Source organism: Rhinopithecus bieti, unplaced genomic scaffold, assembly GCF_001698545.2.
Source record: "Rhinopithecus bieti isolate Rb0 unplaced genomic scaffold, ASM169854v2 scaffold_24306, whole genome shotgun sequence".
Lineage (NCBI taxonomy): Eukaryota > Metazoa > Chordata > Mammalia > Primates > Cercopithecidae > Rhinopithecus > Rhinopithecus bieti.
In genome coordinates, this window is record NW_016811898.1 from 3,522,900 (window position 1) to 3,547,778 (window position 24,879).

Here is a 24,879-nt window from a genome sequence, read left to right on the forward strand (position 1 = left end):
AAAAAAAAAAAAAAAAAGAGAGACTTGGATTTAATTCTACATGCAGCAGAAGACTATTGAAGGGTTTTAGTCAGGGAAGTGACATGATCTGATTTTTAGTTTAGAAAGATCTGATGTGGAGATGAACAGGCCAAGAGTGGACCGGCTAGAAACTGTAGCAGTTTTCCAGATGAGAGATAGTGGGGCTGGGATGGTCACAGCAGATAGTACCACAACTAAAATTTAAAAACTAGAATTCTGAAATTATAGTAATTTTAGGTTTTGGGAAAAAAAAATAGTATCTGGACTACTGAGGAAGCTCTGTTTGGTTAATGGCCACAACTTAGCAGTTAGGTTTTTGGCCACCTTCAGATTGACCACTGTGCAAGGAATTATGGGTATCCTCACCATCAATCCCGTTTTACTATTTTCACTTGGGAAAATCATGGTGTTAAATGAGTCCATTAAAAAAAGTTGATTGTTTAGAGGAATAAGGAATGGAATAACAAGGGGGGAAAGGAGAGCTGATCCTGTTGCTTAAAAAATTAGAATTAAAAAGAGGGTTCCCATGTGCAAGAAAACATAGCTTTATAAACAATGTAAAGACACAAAAGACATTGTGTTGGCAAAAATGTGTAAAAACAATAGCTGCTAATTTCACACCCCATGGGATGAGGGAGCATAAATGTGCTTCAGCTTTAGATAACAGAGTTGTCTCCACTGGCCAAGCAGGTTCACAGAGCTTTCCCTCAGTCTTGCTGCCACAAGAGGGTTGGCAGGCCAGCCGCCAGTAGAGGTGTTAGCAAAACCTACCGATTTCAGGCTTAATCTTTCACCTACCTTTTCTTTTTCGGTAATGTGTTCATTATTTGCTGAGCATTACTCTATTCTTTGTCTGCAAAATTTTTGTTTCTAATGCAGCTTGCTTTGTATGGGTGAGATATGGAATGGCACCAAAATCCGGCACCCTGGAAAGCCAGGGATTTCCACCCTATGACAAAAGAATGCCGTCTTGACTTCAGAGATTGCCTAATCCCAGCTGTTCTGATAATGTAATTAAGGCTGCCTAATGTCTTTAATTTTGCAACCAGTTTGTGTGAAAAGGAGAATTTGGCACTCTGAAGGCTTAAACACTAAATAGCAATCTCAAGACGCCTAATTAGAATTCTCTGACATTAAGCTAATTGGTGAAACTGTATTTCAGCAGCTTAACTTCTTTATTAATTTTTTAAAGCATTTTCATTGAAAATCAATTGATGAGCTGTCAGCATTTTTCGCTGAAATATGATTTGCTCTTTACTGCTCCTGTCTTAAACAGGCTGAAAGGCCTTATACTAGCAAGGTATTGAATATTATCACCAGCATTCCTTCCCTTTTAGTCATTTTACTTTTGACCCAAATAATGTGGTTTATTGTGTGGATGGCCTTGTGGTTTCTCACTGATCTGTGAACTTGGACAGCATTTTTTCTTTTAAACAGAAATTTTAGGAGTGGGGAAATTTAATAATGAGGCAGTATTTCTGTTGACTGTGCTCTTACTTTTTACTTGTTTAGTACCAGAACGTTTCCTTGTGTTTGAATCAAGGGGCTACAATAAATTCAGCTGGGATCCAAAAAAACTTTGTCATAATTTGAGACAAAAGTGTCTAAGTGTAAGGGGCTAATTAAAATAGAGCTGAGCTTTTGTTGTTTAGGTTAAGGGCATTCGATTCTGTTCAGGATGCTTATTCAAGTTCCTTTTGCCAGTTTCCACAGGAAGTTGCTGGAATGGGCTTCTTCATCCCCTCTCACCCCTCTGCACCTGCTTCCATTCCCATATTCTTTCTTTCCAAGAGTGAAACTGCTGGATCTCACTGTAAGAAAGGATTAAGCTCTCAGAGGAGGAAGTTTTCTCTTTAGAACACTTCTGACATAGTAAATTCAAATTCAAGATCCAGTCTTTTCTATCTGAAAAGTTGGTCTTAGTAGAAAAGTGGAAGGACATGTCTTAACTTTAAAGAAGGAAAAGCATGAAATCCAATTCCACTTAGGAAATTCCTTCTTTGGCACTAGCTAGAGGAGAAGATTCATTTGCTTTGAATACCTTCTTCATTCTGAGTCAAAAAACTACCTATCAGAAACATGCAGGAATATAGTCAGTATGGAATTTGGAAAATCTTGCTTAAACATATTTCACTGAACCTCAGAATTCTTTAAGAAATTAATTAGTATAAATATGCCCCCCATATTACTTTAATGTTTTGTTATTTAACTTAAATCACAAATATATTGGGCTTTTTTTCTTCCACTGCAAAGAAAAAAGATGTGTACAAAGGGAAAAATTTTATAGGGGTATTTAGTATTCATAATATCTGTTATATTATTGCAGAATTCTGCCTGTTTTTTATTTGTAGTGAGCCAGCTATTTAGTTTTGCTTTTTTATTTTTTATGAACTTGATATAACTGGCATTCTGGTTATGTTACTCTGTTACATGCTATCTAAAAACAGTGGCTTAAAACAACCATTTTATTATACATATCTCACAGTTTTGTGGGTCAAGAACTCAGGCGGGACTTGGCTATTTGATTCTTCTGTTTCACATGGTGTTGATGGAGGTTGGTTGGTTGATGTTCTGCTAGAGGATGGTGGGAAGGGCTGGAAAGCTAGGCGCAGGCTTTTCCAGAGTTGTCACATTGATGGAGGTTGGTTGGTTGGTGTTCTGCTAGAGGATGGTCGGAAGGGCTGGAAAGCTAGACTCAGGTGTTTCCAGAGTTGTCACATTCGGTGGCTCAGGAATCCAAGAGTAAGTGTTTCCCGTAGAGAAGAAACTGTGTGAGCTTAATGACCTAGACTGAAAGTCACAACATCACTTGTGTTTATTCTATTGGTCAAATAGTCCCCACCCAGATGTGGGGCAGTGGGGCGCAGGGGAGGGGTGGGCATGGGCCACACCGCTCAATGTTTAGTTCAGGGATCAGCCAGATATTTGGGCGAACTTTATATATATAATTTGGAGTTTTCTTCCTTGCATTCTCTCCTTTATGGAATTCCCCTTCACCTTCCAGCTACTCACATCCAGTAGTTCAGATCTTTTTCTTCTGTTTCTCCAATCCAGTAAGACTGCTGGTCTTTCTCTGAGTTTCAGCTTCCCAATGTGGCTTGGACTCTTTTTATTAATGTGGCCTACCCTTAGGTGAAAAGCCTTAAAAATGAAACATGTACCCAGTGCCATTCGCTCTCAGTGTCCTGCTTTTGACACTCCCTAGTGCCTTCAAAAGTTTTAAATGTTTTGTCCAGAATTTATAATTATTATCTGCAGATAAATCCATCTGGTAGGACCTACTCTACCAATTCAGGAAACAGAGCCACCTAGTCTATTTTCATGAGTCACACTGTTCCATCCCATTGATTTGGCTTCCATAATCTTACTGTTTTAAAATATCACTGTGGTTTAATAGCATTTATAGGTAATTTTTAACATAAAAATGAAAATGTTACATTTATATGTTATGAAGGGTACAAATAAAATGAACATCCTCAAGGCCACTACTTAACAACTAGACTATTACCAATACCATTTCATTTACATATGTACCCCCTACTCCGTTCTTCACTTTCCCCTACTGTCCTGAACTTTTGCATTTTTTTATTTCTTGATTTATTATATTATTTACATTTTTAATTATAAAGCTTTAAAATTATTTATTACAGTATAAGCTTTGCTTACTTTTGAGCTTTATAGAAATAGATCCCTACCATATAATTTCTCTGCAATTTTTTTCTTCTGTCAACATTAAGATGTATCTATATTGTTGCATGTCACTGTAGTTCATTTTCATTTCTGTTTTCCATTGTGTCAAGACGTGATACAGTATGATGAATACCACTTTATTCATTCTACTGATCAAGGACTTGGTATTGTTTCTCCTCATTTGACATTTAAAAAAAAAAAAAAAGAAAAAAAAAAAAACACAGGAGCACTGGCGTTCTTATTTATATCTCCTGGTTTCCATATGCAAGAGTTTCTCTGAGGAGGATTACCTAGTCATGGAGTCAGAGTCAAGTTAAATTTTTACCTGAACTGGAGAATGTCAAACTAGTTTCCCAAGTATTTCTACGTTACATTGTATATGAATTTCTGATGATCTCCATCCCATGACTTAGTATCAAAACTTTTAAGTTTTGTCTAATAGGTGCAAAGTGGCTTCTCCTTGTGGTCTTAATTTGCATTTTCTACATTACTAATGAGGTTGAGCCCCTTTTTGTGTACTTATTGATTATTCCTGTTTTCTTTGAAATGTCTTTTGAGTTGTTCCTATTTTTGTTATTGATTTCAAGGAGATTTTTGTGTATTTTGCATCCTAATTTTTTGTTATATGTGTTACAGATATCCTCTTCCAGTCTACATTCTTTTTTAAATAACTTTATATATATATATATATACACGCTTTTTTTTTGGAGACAGAGTCTGGCTCTGTTACCCAGGCTGGAATGCAGTGGCGTGATCTCTGCTCACTGCAACCTCCACCTCCTGGGTTCAGGCAATCCTCCTGCCTCAGCCTCCCAGGTAGCTGGGATTACAGGCGTGCACCACCACACTCAGCTAATTTTTGTATTTTTAGTAGAGATGGGGTTTTGCCATGTTGGCCAGGCTGGTCTCGAACTCCTGACCTCAAGTGATCCACCCGTCTCTGCCTCCCAAAGTGCTAGGATTACAGGCATGAGCCGCAGCACCCGGCCAACTTTATAGTATTTTAAAGTGCTACTAATTTGTGCTTTTAGTCGCAGTCATTTGTCAACTTATCTTCCTTTTAATAGTGCTTGATATGGTTTGAATCTGTGTCCCCACCCAAATCTCATGTTGACATGTAATCCCTGATGCTGGAGTTGGGGCCTGGTGGGAGGTGATTGGATCATGAGGGTGGTTTTTAATGGTTTAGCACCATCCTTCTAGTGCCATTCTCTTGATAGAATTCTCATGAGATCTGGTTGCTTAAAAATGTGTAGCATCGACCCCTTCTCCCTCTTCTTCCTGCTCTGACCATATAAGACATGCTTGCTTCCCCTTTGCCTTCTGCCATAATTGTAAGTTTCCTGAGGCCTCTCCAGAAACTGAGCAGATGGCCAGCATCATGCTTCCTATACAGCCTGCTGAACCATGAATCAATTAAACCTCTTTTCTTTATAAAGTACACAGTCTCAGTTGTTTCTTTATAGCAAGGCAAGAACAGACTAATACAGTGCTCTTTATTTTTTAAACTTGTGTGTTTAGTATTTGTTCTTTTGTTCATCTGTAATGAAGTAAGGAATCCAATTTCATTTGTTTTCCAGATGGATAACTGGTTGTCCCAGCTCCATTTATTGTATAGTCTTTCATTTCCTCACTGATCCAAAGTGTATCTCTATCATATAACAAGTTTTATTATATGTGCAGATCTTTTCTGGACTCTTTGGTCTATCCATTGGTCAGGTTGTCTATGTATGCATTAGTACCTTTACGTTTTTTAGGAGTGTCTTGGCTATTTCAGGGTCTTAGCTTTTCCATATAAATTTTAGAGTTATTTTGTCAATTTTCATCAAAATAAATCTTCTAGGGATTCTAATTGGCGTTGCATTGGAACTATAGATCAATTTGGAAAAGATTCCTAATCTTAAAATATGTAGACTTTTTATCCATGAATATTTTCCTTTCATTATTTTGGTTTTCTTTGGTGTTTTTCAATAAGGATTTATAATTTTATTCATGAAGGTCTTGCACCTCTTTCAGATTTATTTCTGTTTTTTAAGGGTTTTAGTTAACATTTTAAATAAAATATTAATAACATTTTCCAAAATACACAAAAATAGAATAGTAAAATTAACTCCCATATATCCATCACAGACCTTCAACTGTTATCAGTGGAAGGCAATCTTGTTTCATCTATACCCTTCTCAACTCTTTCCTCTCCCCTTATTCCCCAAATTGTGTTGTTTAAACAAATTGTAGCCATCAAATCATTTCATTATCTCAGCTGTCAAATAACATTCTGTAAATACTTAAAAATATGTCTCTAAAAGACATGACTAAAATTTTTCACACCTTAAAATTTTTCATACGTTTTCACATGTTAAAATTTTTTAGATAGATGGATAGATAAGATAGCAAAGAATTTATTATGAGAATTGGCACTTCTGATTATGGAGACAGAGAGTCCCACAATGTGCTGTCTGCAATCTGGAGAACCAGAGAAGCTAGGGTATAGTTTAGTCAAAGTCCAAGGGCCTGAGAACCAGGGAGGTGATGGTCTTTACTCTCAGACTGAGGCTGAACGACTGAGAACCTAGAGTTCTGATGTCCAAGGCCAGGAGAAGATGGGTGTCTCAGCTCCAGAAGAGATAGTAAATTTGCCTTTTTCTGATTTTTTGTTCTGTGTCCTCAAGAGTTTGGATGATGCCCACTCACATTGGTTGAGGGCAGATCTTCCTTACTCAGCCCACTGATTGAAATGTCAGTCTTTTCCAGAAACACCCCCAGAGACACACCCAGAAATAATGCTTTACCAACCTTCTGGGCATTCCTTAACCCAGTCAAGTCGACACCTAAAAATAACTATCACGTATCTTTATGGTGTTTTCTTTCCTTTTTTTTTTTTTTTGAGACGGAGTCTTACTCTGTCGCCCAGGCTGGAGTGCAGTGGTACAATCTCGGCTCATTGCAACCTCTGCCTCCCGGGTTCAAGTAATTCTCCTACCTTGGCCTCCTGAGTAACTGGGATTATAGGCACCCGCCACCACACCCGGCTAATTTTTGTATTTTTAGTAGAGATGGGGTTTCACCATGTTGGTGAGGCTGGTCTCAAACTCCTGACCTCATGATCTGCCCGCCTTGGCCTCCCAAAGTGCTGGGATTACAGGTGTGAGCCACCGTGCCCAGCCCTCATGATGTCTTTTAACATATATATATATATATATATATTTTCCTCTCCCTCCTAAATTTCTTATAAACCAGGAGTTAAATCTAGAGGATAAATGGTATTCNGGAGTCTTACTCTGTCGCCCAGGCTGGAGTGCAGTGGTACAATCTCGGCTCATTGCAACCTCTGCCTCCCGGGTTCAAGTAATTCTCCTACCTTGGCCTCCTGAGTAACTGGGATTATAGGCACCCGCCACCACACCCGGCTAATTTTGTATTTTAGTAGAGATGGGGTTTCACCATGTTGGTGAGGCTGGTCTCAAACTCCTGACCTCATGATCTGCCCGCCTTGGCCTCCCAAAGTGCTGGGATTACAGGTGTGAGCCACCGTGCCCAGCCCTCATGATGTCTTTTAACATATATATATATATATATATATTTTCCTCTCCCTCCTAAATTTCTTATAAACCAGGAGTTAAATCTAGAGGATAAATGGTATTCCGGTTTTGGTTTGGTTTGGTTTGGGACTAGAACACTTCATGGGTGGTGGGGGTATATCCTATCCTGTATGTCTATTTTATCCACTTTTTGTGCCATTGAAATTGATCATTGGGTTTAGGTGTTTGGATCCCTGATTCATCCATTAAGCTCCCCATCAACTTTTCTCCTGATAGTTTTATTTAGCATCTGATGATGATCATTTCCTTTATTCATTATCTCATTAGGGCATGCAAAATAATGATATTCTAACATTTTCATCCTGGTCCATTTATTAGCTGGAATTTTTTAATAAAGAGTGCTTTCATTGTCACCCCCTTCGTTACCCTGAAACATAATTTATGTGGGAAAGGCGGGGTAAATGCTTGCTACATTTTTTTTTAAGCCTGTTTGCAGAATAATGATTTAGTTCTCTAATTTCCTTCAGAAGTGAATAGTGAAGGTTTTTTTTTTTTTCTGAGTATTATTATAAACTTAGGAATTTTAACATTTGTACTTAAGTTTTAGAATTAGCTTCTCCATTTTCACAAATAAATAAAAGCCTGCAAGCTTTTTCATTGAGATTGCATTTGAATTTGTAGGTCAGTTTGGGGAGAACTGATATCTAAATAATATTTAGCTTTCCAAACATATCATCTCACCTATTGAAGTTTTCTTTAATTTCTTTCAGTAATTTTTAGTTGCTTTGTGTTTATTGGCCTTGTATCTTGCAAACTTGCTAAACACATCTATTTCTATTAAGGCTTTTTCTTAGATTCTTTTGGATTTTCTATGTGGATGAACATATTATCTGCAAGTAAAGACAGTTTTATTGCTTCTTTTCCAATATTTATATCTTTTATTTCTTTATTTTGTCCTATGGAACTGAATGGCACCTCCAAGACAATGTTGAACAGGAGTGATGAGAATGGGCAATCTTTTCTTTTTCCCCCATTTTCTAAAGGAAAGATTTCAGTTTCCTGCCCCTTCCCTGTAGTATCTGGCCCCTGCTGTGCATCAGTGCAGGATCTTTGCCCAACCAGGTTTCCTGCTCCTCCCCTAGGGAAAGATGCTTCTCCCTTCTCTTCCCTCTGGCATTGCACCTTTTCCTGAAATCGGAGGGTTTACTGGACCTCTTCCAGGGGGAGACTGTTGTTGCTAGTTACTGTAGGTGCAGAGCTTGTTGGGAGAGCAGGAGTGATTAGGGACAGATAGCTTTTGCTTCTATCCCTCTCTGACAGAAGGTTATTTTTGCCTCCTGGGACTTTGCTAGGCAGGAGGGGGTCCTGCCCTCTTCCCAGGGACTTAGGTGTTGCTTCCTATGCAAGAAAGTCCAGGGAAGTAGGTAGGTAGGGTTTTATTGCCTGTGTTCCAACAAACGTGTCTTTCTCAGGTCTTCTGCCTCACTGCAGCCTTTCATGAGCACTCCACAGAAAGGAACTCATGAGTGGGTATGGACACTTCTTGTGCCTGGGCTTCAAAAGAACTCTGAACTTGTGTGGCAGTCCACATTTGGCCTCTAAGAAGTCCTTAAAATTTTAGCTGATTCCTTCTATTACACTATTTGCATCCTAACTTTTCTTTAAAGTGTAACCACCTAATTGTACCTTCCTAAACAATATAATGTAGTTGTGCTGGGTTTTGAACCTTATATAAATGGAATCGTGCCATATGTATATTGTTTTATGTCTGGTTTCTTTTGCTTAGTATTTATTTTTAATACTCAGCCATGATTGTGGTTAGTGATTTTTTGTTCATTTTCATTGTTTTATAGTGTTTCATTATATGAGTATACCACAGTTCGTCTACATATTATCTGTATGGTTTCCAGATTTTAGCTGCTACAAATAGCTAGTATAAGTATCTTGAGTGCCCTCCTCCTGCCAGCAGCACTGGCATCTCCTGGGAGCTGCTTAGACATTCATATTTGTGGGCACTACCTTAGACCTACTGAGCTGGAAACTGTAAGGGTAGGGCCTACAATTTGTATGTATGTGTGGTTTTTGGTTTTTTTTTTTTTTTTTTGAGGTGGAGTCTCGCTCTGTCGCCCAGGCTGGAGTGCACTGGCGCGATCTCAGCTCACCGCAACCTCTGCCTCCCGGGTTCACGCCATTCTCCTGCCTCAGCTTCCTGAGTAGCTGGGACTACAGGTGCCCACCACCACACCTGGCTAATTTTTTGTATTTTTAGTAGAGATGGGGTTTCACCATGGTCTCGATCTCCTGACCTCGTGATCCGCCCGCCTCAGCCTCCCAAAGTGCTGGGATTACAGGCATGAGCCACTGTGCCCAGCTTTTTTTTTTTTTTTTTTTAGACGGAGTCTCACTCTGTTACCCAGGCTGGAGTGCAGTGGCGCAATCTTGGCTCACTGCAACCTCTGCCTCCTGGGTTCAAGCAGTTCTCTGCCTCAGCTTCCCAAATAGCTGGGATTATAGGCGCCCACCACCACGCCTGGCTAATTTTTGTATTTTTAGTAGAGACAGGATTTCACCATCTTGGCCAGGCTGGTCTTGAACTCCTGACCTCGTGATCAACTCACCTACCTCCCAAAGTGATGGGATTACAGGCGTGAGCCACCGTACCCAGCTGCAATTTGTGTTTTAACAATCCCTCAGAGTGATTACTGTACATGCTAAAGTTTGAGAACTGCTTCTATAGCAGGTATACCTAGGAGAGGAACTGTTGGGCATAGGGATGAGTAGATAATGGCAAACTGTTTCCTAAGTGATTTTACCAATTTACACCTTTACCAGTGATACAGGAAACATCTTGGGCATCTTCAGAATTTTTATTTTATTTTTTATTTTTTTATNTTATCTCTTCTTTTTGAAGACTTGTTCAAAAAATTTAATTCTGAAATGAAAAAGATTGCCGACCAGGTGATTCCTAAGCAAAGAGCAGCCCAGTTTGATGTTGTCAAACACATGCGCCAAGACCAGATCACCAATGGCATGGTGAATGCTATTTCTACCGTAAGTCTTCAGTCACTCTTTTAGGGTCTTGTAATTTAGTTGTAAATCTATTTGGTAGAAGAAAAACTTAAAGCACTTTGAGAATCCAGGTGAAATATAGAAAGGAATGTTTACAAAGCACAAATTTCTACTTTGAAAGGAAGTCTGAAGTGTTTATTACTATAACTTTCCTGCCAAATTATAGTTCCTGTTATATGAGGCAGTAAGAAAATAGATACTCTTACACAGAGGAAAAATCTTCATTTAACTGTTAATAACCATTCTTTTAAAGAATACTTTCCCCCATTTTCTTCTGTAGTAAAATTGACACATTTCAGGCAGGTTTATTAATTATCAACCTTTTGTCCAAAGTAATACAAAATGTTTCATTTCACAGGAGGTTTATATTCTTTGAAGACCTGTCAGCTGTTCCTCACATAAGCAATGAATTCTGTGCTGGATGAATTCAGTTCTCGGTAGCAGCTGTGTAGTCAGGGTCTCGGGCTATTCAGAAAAGGTTATCAGATGGGTTTTTGCTTCCTTTCTTAAAGCGTAACAACTATAGGTCTATCTGATGAAGTCTGGTTCATGTTTTGCATGCCAGACATAAAATTAGTTTTATGGATGAGATTTTGCCCCAACAAAGCATAGTATAATCTACCATGTTGATTCCCTTAATGATGAAAGAGTGCAGACTTGCTTCAATACTTGACTTTAGAACTTTATAGTGGGTCTATGTGAGTGGCCTATACAGTGACAGCTACATCTAAATTTGAGGTGAACCAGGCCTTTGTCCCTATTTAGGCACATAAACTCTAGTGGCCCAAACTTGTCTGAGGTCGATCCCTGAGTATTTGAAGAGAATCCTCCAAAGACTGCTTGAACACACTTCTGTTAGAATTACTTTTCCTTGCTTCCTTGCCCATGATTTTCAGGTCAAAAGAGCTATTTTGAGTACTTCTTTTACCCCTAGAGGAAACTGCTTTACCTCCCTGACAGAACTGCTTATTACAAAAATCAGTAGCAGGCCTAGTTACAGGTGTGCCCCACTCTAGACAACAGAAAAAGATCAACCTTTAAAATTCTTAGTGTTGCTATTAGCAGAATGCTTTTACCAAATACATTTTTCTCAAAGGAGCATTTTTAGCCCTCTTGTCTGTTTCTCGTCTCTCCCTTTTGTAATACTCCTACAGAATACAAGAACAAATTCTCTTGCTGAACATCTTGGCTTCACTCCCATCTACTTGCTACTTGCCAACAGCTGCTGCCTTATTTTAGCTGTGTGCTGAATACTTATTTACCTTATTTACTCTTCCTCTGTGGGCATAAGTCAGTTTACTAGATTCATTCTGCCTCCAAGGATAAAAGGAGTTAATGAAATAAGTGATAATATGAGAGGTTAATTTGTGGGATATATATAGTTGCTCTGTTTCTTTGCCTTTTAATAGGGTTTCTTAGAGTTTAGCTGTTTCCCACGTTTCAGAAACTCAAGGTTCCAAAGTGATCGATCTTCACTATAGTAGTGAGCAAACTGTACTTTGTGAGGGAGCTCCCCCAAAGTTACACATTTTCATGCAAACAGATCACCTTATCTTTTCCCGAAACCCTAGCAGTTTTCTGCTACAAGAGTTTTAACCTGGGATCCACAAGAGTCCAAAATGAGTGTAAAATTTTATTCTTGTTTCTATGTGCATTTTCTCAAGAGAACATTCCTAGCTTTTATTGGGTCCTCTGAGGAAGAATGAAGAACCACGGCAGGTGCAGTTTTTCTCTTTAGAATTAGAAAACTTGGCCGGGCGCGGTGGCTCAAGCCTGTAATCCCAGCACTTTGGGAGGCCGAGGCGGGCGGATCACGAGGTCAGGAGATGGAGACCCTCCTGGCTAACACGGTGAAACCCCGTCTCTACTACAAATACAAAAAACTAGCCGGGCGCGGTGGCGGGCGCCTGTAGTCCCAGCGGAGGCTGAGGCAGGAGAATGGCGGGAACCCGGGAGGCGGAGCTTGCAGTGAAGCCGAGACGCGCCACTGCACTCCAGGGCCTGGGCGACACAGCGAGACCTCCCGTCTCAAAAAAAAAAAAAAAAAAAAAAGAATAGAATTAAGAAAACTTGAGTCAACAATTTTGGGTTCACATCTTATTGTCTGCTTTTTTTTTTTTTTTTTTTTTTGAGACAGCGTCTTACTCCCAGGCTGGAGTACAGTGGTGTGATCTCAGCTCCCTGCAGCCCCTGCCTTTTGGGCTCAAGTGATCCTCCCACCTCAGCCTCCCAAGTAGCTGGAAATACAGATGTGCACCACCACACCCAACTAGTTTTTGTATTCTTAGTAGAGATGAGGTTTTGCCATGTTGGCAGGCTGGTCTCAAACTCCTGACCTCAAGTGATCCACCCACCTCGGTCTCCCAAAGTGCTGGAATTATGGGTGTGAGCCACCATGCCCGGCCTGCTTTGCTTTTTGGATGAATACTGTTTTCTACTGTTAATTAATGTTACCATGAATTTAAATTTCAAAAATTTCTAATCTTAATCTTTAAATTATTCTTGAGAATATTTTAATGTATACAATTAATACAACTACAAAATAATACAACATATTTCATGCATAAGAAGATAAAGTAAATTTAATGTTCAAGATTTAGTTGATATGAATCTATTTTAATAATGACACAGTGGCCACGGAGAATATGTTTCTTAATATGAATATATATACTATTTTTAGATTCCTTAAAACTTAACTAAGAAGCCTTCAGTTTGTTCATTATCCTAAGTAAATGATACCTGAGTTATTTTTCTGTTGCTGCATTTTCCTTTTCTTAAGACTAACTTTGGAAAACATCCAAATAGCACATTCCAACATGAAATGATCTCTTTGAGCTTCAAACTAGTTTTCCCTTAAATGTGTATAGAAATTGCTGGTGTTTTATCAGTTAGCTTATGACTTCCCGTGGAAATCTGTGGTTGAACTGGCTCTTCATTATAGAATTAGTTCCTGAGAAGGTGATGGTTCTGGTGTGGTAAGTTTATGCATTGAACAATTCTGAGATGGTTGCTAGATACAGTAATGTTCATTATCTTCCTAGAAAACCCCAGCAAGTGACTTGACTAAATTTTCATTTTAATTGTGACACTTTGATTTCTGAATATGTGTCATGGTTCTAATTTAGTAAGCATGAAGATCTTGTCATGAACTTCTTGGAGTGACTGCACAGTATCAGACAATATAGGATTGGGTTAGGAATAGTCTTACGTCTTTCATCTCCCTACAGGGAAATTGGTCTCTAAAGAGATTTAAAATGGACCGCCAGGGTGTAACCCAAGTGCTGTCTCGCTTGTCATATATATCTGCACTGGGCATGATGACAAGAATCTCTTCCCAGTTTGAAAAAACAAGAAAAGTGAGTGGTCCTCGCTCCCTCCAGCCATCTCAGTGGGGAATGCTTTGTCCTTCGGACACTCCTGAAGGAGAGGTAAGGAATCTGAGGGGTCTTGATGCTGTGTCAGAGGCGATACGTATGTCTGTGCATGGGGTGGGGTGGGGGCTTCTGCTTCTGTTCCCATCTCCAGGCCATATCCTTTCTTTTGTCCGTCATTTATCTGGCAAAGAAATATTGACATGCTTGGGAGACTACTTTCGTATGATTCCAAAACTAGGACCTGCAGAAGCATTTGATTCTGTGTGTTAGCTAAAAGTAATACAGTCCATGTTTCTCTTGCTTATTTTAGTTTATCCCAAAATCAAACCATGCACAGAGGGGATAAGACTGTGAAGGCAGATTGAAAGACCTATCCCCTCTCATGCTCATGAGGGGCTCTTTTTGAGCAGCTCCTTATTGATCTTAGTTAGGCTCAGTCACAGCCAATTAGGAGTATACAGTCCATGACCTAATACGGATTCTAACTCACTTATATTGGAAACACAAGCAATTGCCTAAACACCAAGCCAGGGAGTTTACATTGTTTTACTTCTGTAGCACCCACTACTCCCTGTGTCAGGGTCCTTTCTCCCTTGTGTTAACATTGTGAGTTTCACTTGATTCTATTCCTTCTAAATTGTAAAATTCTGGAGGAAGGAAGGTTCACCGTTGTATCTCAAGCTCCTAACATAGAGCCTTAGTTAGAGTAGAGGCCCCATGAATATATGCTGAATTAATAATTATGACAAGTAAAAGATGTAGGTTCCAAAGTGTAGGAATTTATCATTATTTGGAAAAGATGAAAATAGGAGTCTATATAGAGCTGTGATTTTTAGAAACTATTTATCTAATTTATCTTAAACCATATGGAAATTGACACTAAAATTATCCAGTTTGTCAAATTTTGTATAATTTATACAACTTTGAAACATTTCATTTCCCAGAGATTGCTTCAGCTAACTTAAAAAAAAAAAGTAGCTATTTTGTACCTTACTGCAGCAGATGGTTTTAAGACTTGAAGATACAATCTTACAAGTCACCTGTCTTAAGTATTTTTTTTCTATTTACTATATTCTGTCCTTGTTGGTATTGTTGTTTTAGAACTGTACTGGGTTGCATAGATGTTTAAAAAGATTTATTTTCTTTTCATTTTGAAGTAATTTTAGATGTACAAAAAAGTGATGAAACTGGTACAAAGATTTTCCACAATCTTTCATCTTGATTCCCAACTGTGAACATCTTATGTAACCATAGCACTGTTATCAACCTCATGACATTGAACACTACTATAATCTATGGATCTTATTCAAATTTTGCCAGTTGTCCCACTGTTGTCTTTTTTCCATTCCAGAATCACACATTATTTTTAGTTGTCATGCCTCCTTGTCTCTTTTAATCTGAAAGAATTTTTCAGTCTTTATTTACCTTTAATGACCAAGAAACTTAAGGGTACTGGCCAGTTATTTTATACAGTCTCTCATTTCAGGCCAGAAATTTTATATTTTTATGTAGCTGCATTTATTAATGTTTTCCTTTACTTATTTTATACAGTGTCATCATAATGACTGTAATGTTCCGTTGTCTGGGAGTAATTGTTAATGTAGTCAATTTTGTTGGGCATTTATGATGCTGTCAGCATTTACAATTACAAAGAGTACTGTGCTGGGCATTTCTGTAGCTAAATTTATTTTATATCCTTGCTTGTTATGAAGATAAATTCCTCTGGGTTAAGGGATATATATATATATTTTAAAGACATTTGTGTGAATCACCACAGTATCCCCTACAAAGTTGTACTGCTTTGCACTGCCGCCAGCAAAGTAGTGAGTTATTTTCAGATGCAAACTGTACTTGTATTACTAATGTTCATTCTTAGAAATGACTGTCTTTTGTTTTTTAGGCATGTGGTTTGGTTAAAAACTTGGCCCTTATGACACACATCACAACTGATATGGAAGATGGACCCATTGTTAAATTAGCCAGTAACTTGGGAGTAGAAGATGTGAATTTATTATGTGGGGAAGAGCTCTCTTACCCAAATGTGTTTCTTGTCTTTCTTAATGGTGGGTATATTATGGAGACATCTTGGCCCTAGATAGTTTGTGAAGAGGGGGAGGGAATCCATTATTATCCTGGTATTTAAAGCACAGATAGACTTTAATTTTGGGCCCAGGTTGACCTTCACTTAAAGGTAGAAAATACAGTGATAACAGAAATAGTTACTTTGTTGGCTGGGTTATCCAAGGTTCTGAGAGGATATAGCCATCAGAGCTAAAGGGTAACATTGCAGAAAGTGGCTGCTGTCTGCCCTTTTGCAGTTGTTGACATATCCATAGTGGAATAAGGTTCAACATGGTATCTTTAAGTACAAGTTAAATATTGGAGTCATTCTGCAAAAATTATCAGATCAGCTCTTATAATGAATTGACTTTGTCTAGCCATCTAATAATCAGTATGTCAGCAGCCTGTAGTAAGAGGATCCCTCTCCTCTGGCTCACACTCCAGTTACTTCTTTCATATACCTCTTCCTACCTCCTTCAAAGTCTTCCAGAGACTCAGCAGGAAGTGTGCTCTCTTCCTTTCTGCTTTTGATTTATTGCTGTGTGTGCCTGTCCTCTCACTAGTATGCACCATGAGCTTATCCCTTATCACTTGTCTGTCCTCTCTTCCTCTCCCCCTTCTGCTCATTCCAGGAGGCATTAACTCTTTTTTATATGGGCTGGTGAGGAAGGGGTCAGAGCCTCAGCAGGGCTGTTAACTGACTACCTCATTCATTGTATCCCAGAGGCTAACACTGAGTGAGCTTTTATTCCACACTTTACCCAGTGCCTATTTGAATCCTCCCGCTAACCTTGGGAAGCAAAGTTCGTTTTCCCCATTTCACAGATGATGATTACAACAAGAAGCAGTTTAATAGTAGCAGTTAGTAGGTGCTAAGCAGAATTCTCAGTACTTTAAATGATCAGCTCGTTTAATCTTTACTGTCACCCTGTGGAAGTGATGGAGCCAGTGTTCAAACCCAAGTGGTTTGGACCCAAGTTCATGCCCCAGCACTGTGCTGAAAGATGAGGAAAATGAAGCTGACTTTTCCAGTATTCCTCAGCCAGCATCTGGAAGGACTGGCCCTTAACCATTCTTCCTTTGTTGCTTCCCTGCAACCTTGTGGACTGGCTGCAGGTGTTAATAACAGTGTTTTCAAATAACTGCTTAGTGCTGCTTACTATTTTTATTGGTTGGATTTATTAAATCAGGTTGGGTTTATTTTTTATTTCTGCCTTACCCATTCTTTCTTTTTGCCTAGGTAACATCTTGGGTGTCATTCGCGACCACAAAAAGCTGGTGAATACATTTCGACTCATGAGAAGAGCAGGATATATCAATGAATTTGTTTCCATCTCAACAAATCTTACAGATCGATGTGTCTATATTTCTTCTGATGGAGGAAGGCTATGCAGGTATATGTTACTAAAAAGAGTTTTTAAGAATCTCTTTATATTTATTCTTGAAAGAAATAGACTGGTTTTTATTTATGAAACTGTTTTAATCTCTTTCATTGTGAAGATAAATTTAATTCCATGAGCAAACACTTTATGAATATGCATATTAGGTACTGAGGATGCAAATTAATATGGGAGACAGAGTCTGCCCTCAGAGAGCTCAGTCTGCCAGGAAAGGCAGAAAAAATGATTAATAACAATCATCTGTGCTAGTAGTTAATGCTAGCCACTATTTGTCATTTTAATGGAGGCACTATATGTGTAAGGCTTTAACTCCATTCAACCCTATGAGGTTGGATTATTCTTGTCGTTTAACAAATGAGGAAACTGAGTTTCAGTGAGGCTGAGTAACTTATTGAAAACTAAAGAGTGGTGGAGTCTGTTTTTTATTTGAAAGTCCTTAGGATTCGTTTGATGCATGATTTTGCCCACTATAGTCTGTTGCTACAAACTGAGCTTTAAAGGATGAGTAGGATTGTGTTAACTTGGAGGTAGGTGGGGAGGAGAAAGGCTGAAACAAGGCAAGAATGAAAACATGGAGACATGAAGAAATAAAATAACACTAGATCCAATGGAAAAGTAGGTTCCTTTTATTCATTCAGTAAGTATTTATTAAGGGCCTATTATGCACAGGTACTATCTAGGAGCTGGAGGTACAAAGATGAATGTGACATAGTGTCTGGTTTGAGGGGATATGCAGAGACATCAGCTGAGGACATTGCTTTGTTTCACAAGCCTTTTCTAGCATTACCGTAGTTATTCTGTGTATACCTCGGGTTGAGTTGAAGCACGAGGCAGTGAGCTAGCAGTAGCTGGAAGTCTGTCAGAGCTGGGAGAGTGACTGTCCAGCATCCATTCCTCCTTCATATGATACTACCTCATTTTCCTTTGAGGACTGCCCCTCCCCATTGGCAGGCTTCTTGGGATGGTCAGTCCAGTGCCCTCTTCTCTTCAGCCAGGGGTTGGGCATATGACCCAAATGAGGCCAGTCATACCCCCTCATCAGAGAATTTGAATCCCAGGTAAAATCAATCAAGGGAGGGAAGTGCTTGGACCTGATTCATTCTCCCAGTGCTGCATGCAAGAGACTGCCGGTTACACCTCATTTTCTGGATCCTTGGAATTGCTTTAGTTCCTTTTCTTTCTGAGGCTGAGCATTTCAGTTTTTTCGTTGATTCTTATCCTTCCATTAACTCTTTTTTATTTTTTTTTTGAGACAGAGTCTCAGTTTGTCACCCAGGCTGGAGTGCAGTGGTACAATATTGTCTCACTGCACCCTCCGCCTCCCAGGTTCAAGCAATTCTTATGCCTCAGCTCCCCTCCCACCCCTGCCCCCCCGAGTAGCTGGGATGACAGGCACACACCACTGCCTCTGGCTAATTTTTTGTGTTATTAGTAGAGATGGGGTTTCACTGTGTTGGCCAGGCTGGTCTCGAACTCCTGGCCTCAAGTGATCCACCAACGTCAGCTTCCCAAAGTGCTGGGATTACAGGTGTGATCCATCGCACCCAGCACCGGTAAATTCTTAATGCCTCCAGTAAACTTCATTTTTGCTTAAATTAGCCAGAATTGGTTTCTCTTCTTTGCAACCAAAGAATGGTTAGCTGATGATATACCTGCGTTTGAATCCTAACTTCCCACTTACTGAGTTGTGTGACTCTTGAGTGTACTACTTCAGTCTCTCAGCCTTGGTTTCACTGGCTATAAAATGGAAACAAGAATGCCTGCCTAAGATTGTCTTGAGAAGTAGTTGATATAAGGTGTGGTAAGTGCTCTGTAGAGTGCCAGGCACACATTAGGTGCTTATTTATAACTATTAATAGCATGGTCCAGTTAAGAGCAGGAATAACAGTGACAATTTCTAGGTTACTCTTTTTTAGGATTTCATTACATCCAACATAATACATATTCGAAAAGAAAACTCTTTTATAGAAGCAACTTTATAATGGCATGACAGATCTAGCAGGAAAAAATAGTAGAATGTGTTGAGTTAACGTAAGGATAACTGAGGCAGCTAAATGTGATCCCCTCCCTCTCCTCCGCCGGTTTCTGTCGTCTCATCTGAGGCTTAACCTGAATCCACTGCAGCGCTCAAATGAGGCATTAGTGGGCTCTGCTTTCCTACCAAGAAGGAGCCAGAATTTTGAGGTACTGTGGATTTCCATGAAAAGCTCACCCAGTTCATTTTTCAACAACTTGTGTTCCGCTTTTGTAATTGTGCAGCTCCTGTTCTTAACTGTTGAAAAGTGCTCATTAGTCCTCAAATAGTTATTTGGACTTTAGGGTAGCGCGTACAAGTGTCTGGTGGTTACTTGCTCCTCTCTGTAAGAGCTGCTTATCCAAATAGCAACAGCCCTTGACGTTTCAGTGCCGCATGCCATCCTTTGTGTCGGGGTTTCCTCATGGTGGCAAAGCCCTCCGAGGCAAGTCCCCACTGACAGTTACAGGTTAATCTGCCAGAATGCCTTCTCCACCTTCCACCCATTATGTTGCTGAAAACCACAAAGTAAGAAAGCTTTATTCTCTGCCAACTTTCAGCCACTCTCTTTGGTCACTTGTAGCTTTAAGTATCTTGCTAACCTAGCTCAGTGATGTTTAGACTAAATCAAACTACTCTAAACATCTGGATATTCATCAGAACCTCATAATGCAATGCCACTTATTACCCTAGGTGACAGTGCTTCTTTGACTGTTAACTCCGTGAGTAGTATGCAAAATATTTCCAATGTGAAATCAGGGGATGTTTTTAGATTGATACATTACACCGTTTTAAAAAATATGACATTAAAGGTTTTGTTTCCTTTGCAGACTTTGAGTATCATTTTTGTGTTGCCTTTTCGTTCAAAACCAAATGTTTCCTAAGATACTTGCAGGAAGCACTGTGTGTGTGCATGAATATGTGTACACATACTCACATGTGCACATGGGCTTGGGTATGTATGTGTGTATATGTGAGAGAGAACATAGGCCCCTACACCATGCTCTTGCATACAAAAAATACCTGGTGTACTCAGCAATCCAGGAATAGGTTTGGTCGTATTTATATCTTCCTTCATCTCACTTTGGTAAACTTAACTTGCCTGTGTAATTTTTCCCTGGAACTGCTATTAATTTGGTTTTGCTGTTTCTGTTCTAGACCCTACATAATTGTCAAGAAACAGAAGCCAGCAGTCACAAATAAACATATGGAAGAGCTGGCCCAAGGGTACAGGTAAGTAGCCAAAAGTAAAACTTACCAATCTCCTTAATACCCACATACATGATTTAAGAAAAGTGTATTTTCATTTTAGTGTTTTAATTTCTTTCCATCAAATTACCAGCCTGTTAAAAACCTATTTTGCCCCATGTGAACTTGCTTGGACATTGTAAAATATTCATCAATTTAGATCATGAGGCTTACATAGTCTTGAAGTCAGTTAGTACACAAGTGTTTCTGGTAAGAAAAGGACTTACATCATGTGTCAGTGTAGACACTGTGGGTCTCATCATGAGGTTTCTAAGGTCAGAATTTTTTTCTAAGAAGTGGGGACTAGGTTGACAAGAGTTACAGACAGACACTTTGCTGTTTTTATTTCAGCAATTTGTGGTTACTGTGTGAGCCAAGAATAACATGTTTCAGGTATCTCAATGTAATGATATCCTCTGGGAGAGAAAGGTGCTTTGGGCCTAAATGAAAGCCAGTATCTCCTGTTGTTATATAAAATACTGCAGAAAAATGCTTTTTAATGATGTCTCTTTCACCAATATTTTCCCAGGAATTTTGAAGATTTCTTACATGAGAGTCTGGTTGAATATTTAGATGTGAATGAAGAAAATGATTGTAACATTGCACTGTACGAACACACAATTAATAAGTAAGTAGAATCCATAGCAACTGTAATTAAAACCTGTTCTGACTATAGAAACTAACTTCTTTTAACAGGAACTGTTAGAAATATACAATCTTTTTTTTTTTTTTTTTTTGAACGTGCAGGTTTGTTATGTAGGTAAATGTGGGCCGTGGTGGTTTGCTGTACCTATCAGCCTATCACCTAGGTTTTAAGCCCAGCATGCATTAGCTATTTATCTTGATGCTCTCCCTCCCCCAACCCCCTAACAGGCCCCTCGCTGTGTGTTGTTCCCCTCCCTGTGTCCCTGTGTTCTCGTTGTTCAGCTTCCACCTATGAGTGAGAACATGCGGTGTTTGGTTTTCTGTTCCTGTGTTAGTTTGCTGAGGATGGCTTCCAGCTTCATCCACGTAACTGCAAAGGACATGCTCTTGTTCCTTTTTATGGCTGCATAGTATTTCATGGTATATATGTATATTGTATATTTCTGTGTGTACCATATAGAAATATACAATTTTATAGCAAAGTATAACCCATCATTTATCCCAGTGAAGAGTATTACAAAGCAGCTAACAAGTCGTCTTTATATTTCATTATCCTTCCTATTCGTGTGACAGTTTATATATACACACACACGCATACATACATAGAGAGAGATATATCCATATACATAGATAGATAAATATATACACACACACACACACATATTATATATATATGGTTGGTTTTTTTGTTTTGTTTTGTTTTGTTTTTTGAGACAGGGTCTTGCTCTGTCACCCAGAAGGAGTACAGTGGCACAACATAGCTCAGTGAAGCTTAAAACTCCTGATCTCAAGCGATCCTCCCACTTCAGTGTCCTGAGTAGTTGGTATTACAAGCGTGAGCCACCATGTCCAGCCTTAATGTATATTTTTTAAAGGGAGTTGCTTCTCTGATTTTAATACTTGATTACTGCCAAAATTGAACTAATGAGTTAAGCTGTATAAAAATATACTTACCTCTTTTAGAGATGATTTTGTCCATGGACATCTGAATTCTTGTCAGTACAGGAATTCTCTACATAGTCTGTTCAAAAACTATCTCTAAGTTTACACTTAGAGTACACTTGAATTGATAGTATGTTCACAATATTTCTTGAACAGTATTTTTAGAAGCGTCTGTGTTCCATTTGGAGTACATTAAAGAACATCTATATAACCTGCTGTCTGATGCATGTGACTGATGTGCCATTTACCTGAAATTGGAATTCTTGCAGATATATTGCTAGAGAGTTTAATACTACCACCTGATAACTATTTATGTCTTCAATCAAGAATAAGTACTTTTCTGACCAGTGTAGCGGCTCACCCCTGTAATCCCAGTGCTTTGGGAGGCTGAGGCAGGAGAATCGCCTAAGGCCAAGAGTTTGAGACCAGCCTGGACAACATAGCAAGACCCTATGTCTGAAAAAATAAAATAAAAATAAAAAATTAACCAGACGCAGTGGCATACACCTGTAGTCCTAGCTACTCGGGAGGCTGAGTGGAAGGATCACTTGAGCCCAGGAGTTATGGGTTACAGTGAGTTATGATGGTGCCACTGTACTTCAGCCTGGCTGAGAACCTGTGTCTTAAAACAGGAAAAAGAAAAACTTTTCTGTTTTCTGCTACCAAATGAAATATATTACTTTTTAAAAGATTATAATTTATGAGCCTGGGTAACATGGCAAGACCCCGTCTCTACAAAACCCTTAAAAATTAACCAGATGTGGTGGTACAGGCCTGTAGTCCCAGTAACTCAAGGGGCTGAGGCTGGAGGATTGCATGAGTCCAGGAGGTGGAGGCTCTGTGAGCCATGTTCATGCCACTGCACTCCAGCCTGGGTGACAGAGCAAGACCCTGCTGCTGTTATATATATTGCAAATATATATATTTTTTGCACTTTGTAAATAGTGCTTTTTAGTCAGAATTTTTCTTCCTTAAAGATGTGAATCTCTCAAAGTACTATTTTGTACCCCTCATTTCAAAATGGACTGAGGGCCAGGTGTGGTGGGTCACACCTATAATCCCAGCACTTTGGGAGGCTAAGGCAGGAGGATTGCTTGAGCTCAGGAGTTGGAGATCAGCCTGGCCAACACGGTGAGACCTCATCTCCACTAAAAATAAAAAAAAGTTAGCTGAGTGTTGTGGTGCGCACCTATGATCCCAGCTCTTGGGAGGCTGAGGTGGAAGGATCACTGGAGTCCACTTTGAGGCTTCAGTGAGCTATACTTGGAACACCACTGCATTCCAGCTTGGGCAACAGAGTGGGACCCTGACTTAAAAAATATATAGATATAGATACATATCCTGAGTATAAAATAGAACTATTTTATAGTAGCCCCATAAGTGACAGTTCCATCCTTGTATTACTCAAGCCAACAAAACCCTCTATTCCATCCTGACCCTTTTTCTCTGTATCGACATCAATCCCTAGTTCATCATGTGAGCCTTCCAAATACATCTGGAATCTGAACTGTTTTTCACTACCTCAATCCATCACCTAGTCCAGGCCATTTCTATTTCTCACCTGGATTTTTGCAAAAGCCTCCTATTTTGACACCTGTTCCCATACAGTCTTTTCCTAATAGAGCAGAGGGGGCATGTCCGTTCTCTTCTCAAATCCCTCAGGGGCTTTCCATCTCCCTCAGAAGTCCTTACGGAGGCCTTCCAGTTCCTGCACAATCTGCCCACTCCCATTTCTACCGCTCCCCGCTCCCTGTTTCAACCACACTGGCCTCTTCTCCAAATATTCCAGGCATGCCTCTGCCTTAGCACCTTTGCACTGGCTGCTTCCTCTGCCTGGAGCACTCTCTCACATACCTATATGGCTCACTGCTTCACCTCCTCCAGGTCTTCACTCAGGTGTCTCCTTCTCGTGAGACTTTTCTGACCACTCTATTGAAAATAGAAACTCTTATCTCTATCCACTCCTCTTTACTACTTTTTTTTTTCCTTCTTGTGCCTATTACCATAGAGTAAAATTGGTATTTTACTGATGTATCTATGTATTGTCTATCTCCCCTCACTAGAAGCTTCATGAAAGCAGGGATTTTCATCTGGTTTTTCATTGATGTAAATGAATATAACTCTCAGCATTACCCAATTACCAAGCTATTCTATACATCAAATTAATTTCATTTTAAAATCTAGAAGTTTTGTTTTAATTCATACTTAACATTTTTTAAAATGTAGAAATGCATGAAGCACAAAGAATGAACCCCCTTCCTTTCCCATCCCACCAGACTCTACCCTCCAGAAGTCACCAGTGTTAATAATTTCTTATGTGTTATTCTAGGTTTTTTTTTTCTGAGTACAAACATACACACATGATTCCACACAATGTGTGTGTATAAAACAGTGAAAACATTTCCAGTGCCTTGATTTTGAAACTTAACCAGTATACTCTGGACATTTTCCATATTAGTATATATATTTATATACATATATATTTGTATATACAGTCATATGTCACTTAATGACGGGGATGCATTCTGAGAAGTTTGTTGTCAGGTGATTTCATTTTGTGAATATAATAGTGTACTTAAACAAACCTAGATGGTGTCTGTCACCCACATCACCTACTACACACATAGACTATATGCTAAAGCCTGTTGCTTCTAGACTACAAACCTGTACAGCATATTACTCTACTGAACATTGTAGGCAGTTGTAACACAATGGTAAGTATTTGTGTATCTAAACAAAGAAAGGGTATAGTAAAAATGCAGTGTTATAATCTTTTGGAACCACCATCATTTATGCAGTCTGTTGTAGACCAAAATGTTATGTGGTGTGTGACTGTATACATATAAATATATATATATATATATATATATATTTTT

General features: G+C 39.1%; 1 protein-coding gene across 1 annotated transcript in view; it reads left to right on the top strand.

The window, feature by feature from the left end:
- Window positions 1–24,879, top strand: part of POLR3B (RNA polymerase III subunit B) — a 144,431-nt gene that overhangs the window by 56,312 nt on the left and 63,240 nt on the right. The window contains 6 exon segments of the mRNA XM_017895316.1: window positions 10,141–10,301; window positions 13,547–13,747; window positions 15,594–15,756; window positions 16,995–17,148; window positions 20,327–20,401; window positions 20,946–21,044. Of these exon segments, the coding sequence (XP_017750805.1) occupies window positions 10,141–10,301; window positions 13,547–13,747; window positions 15,594–15,756; window positions 16,995–17,148; window positions 20,327–20,401; window positions 20,946–21,044 (853 nt within the window).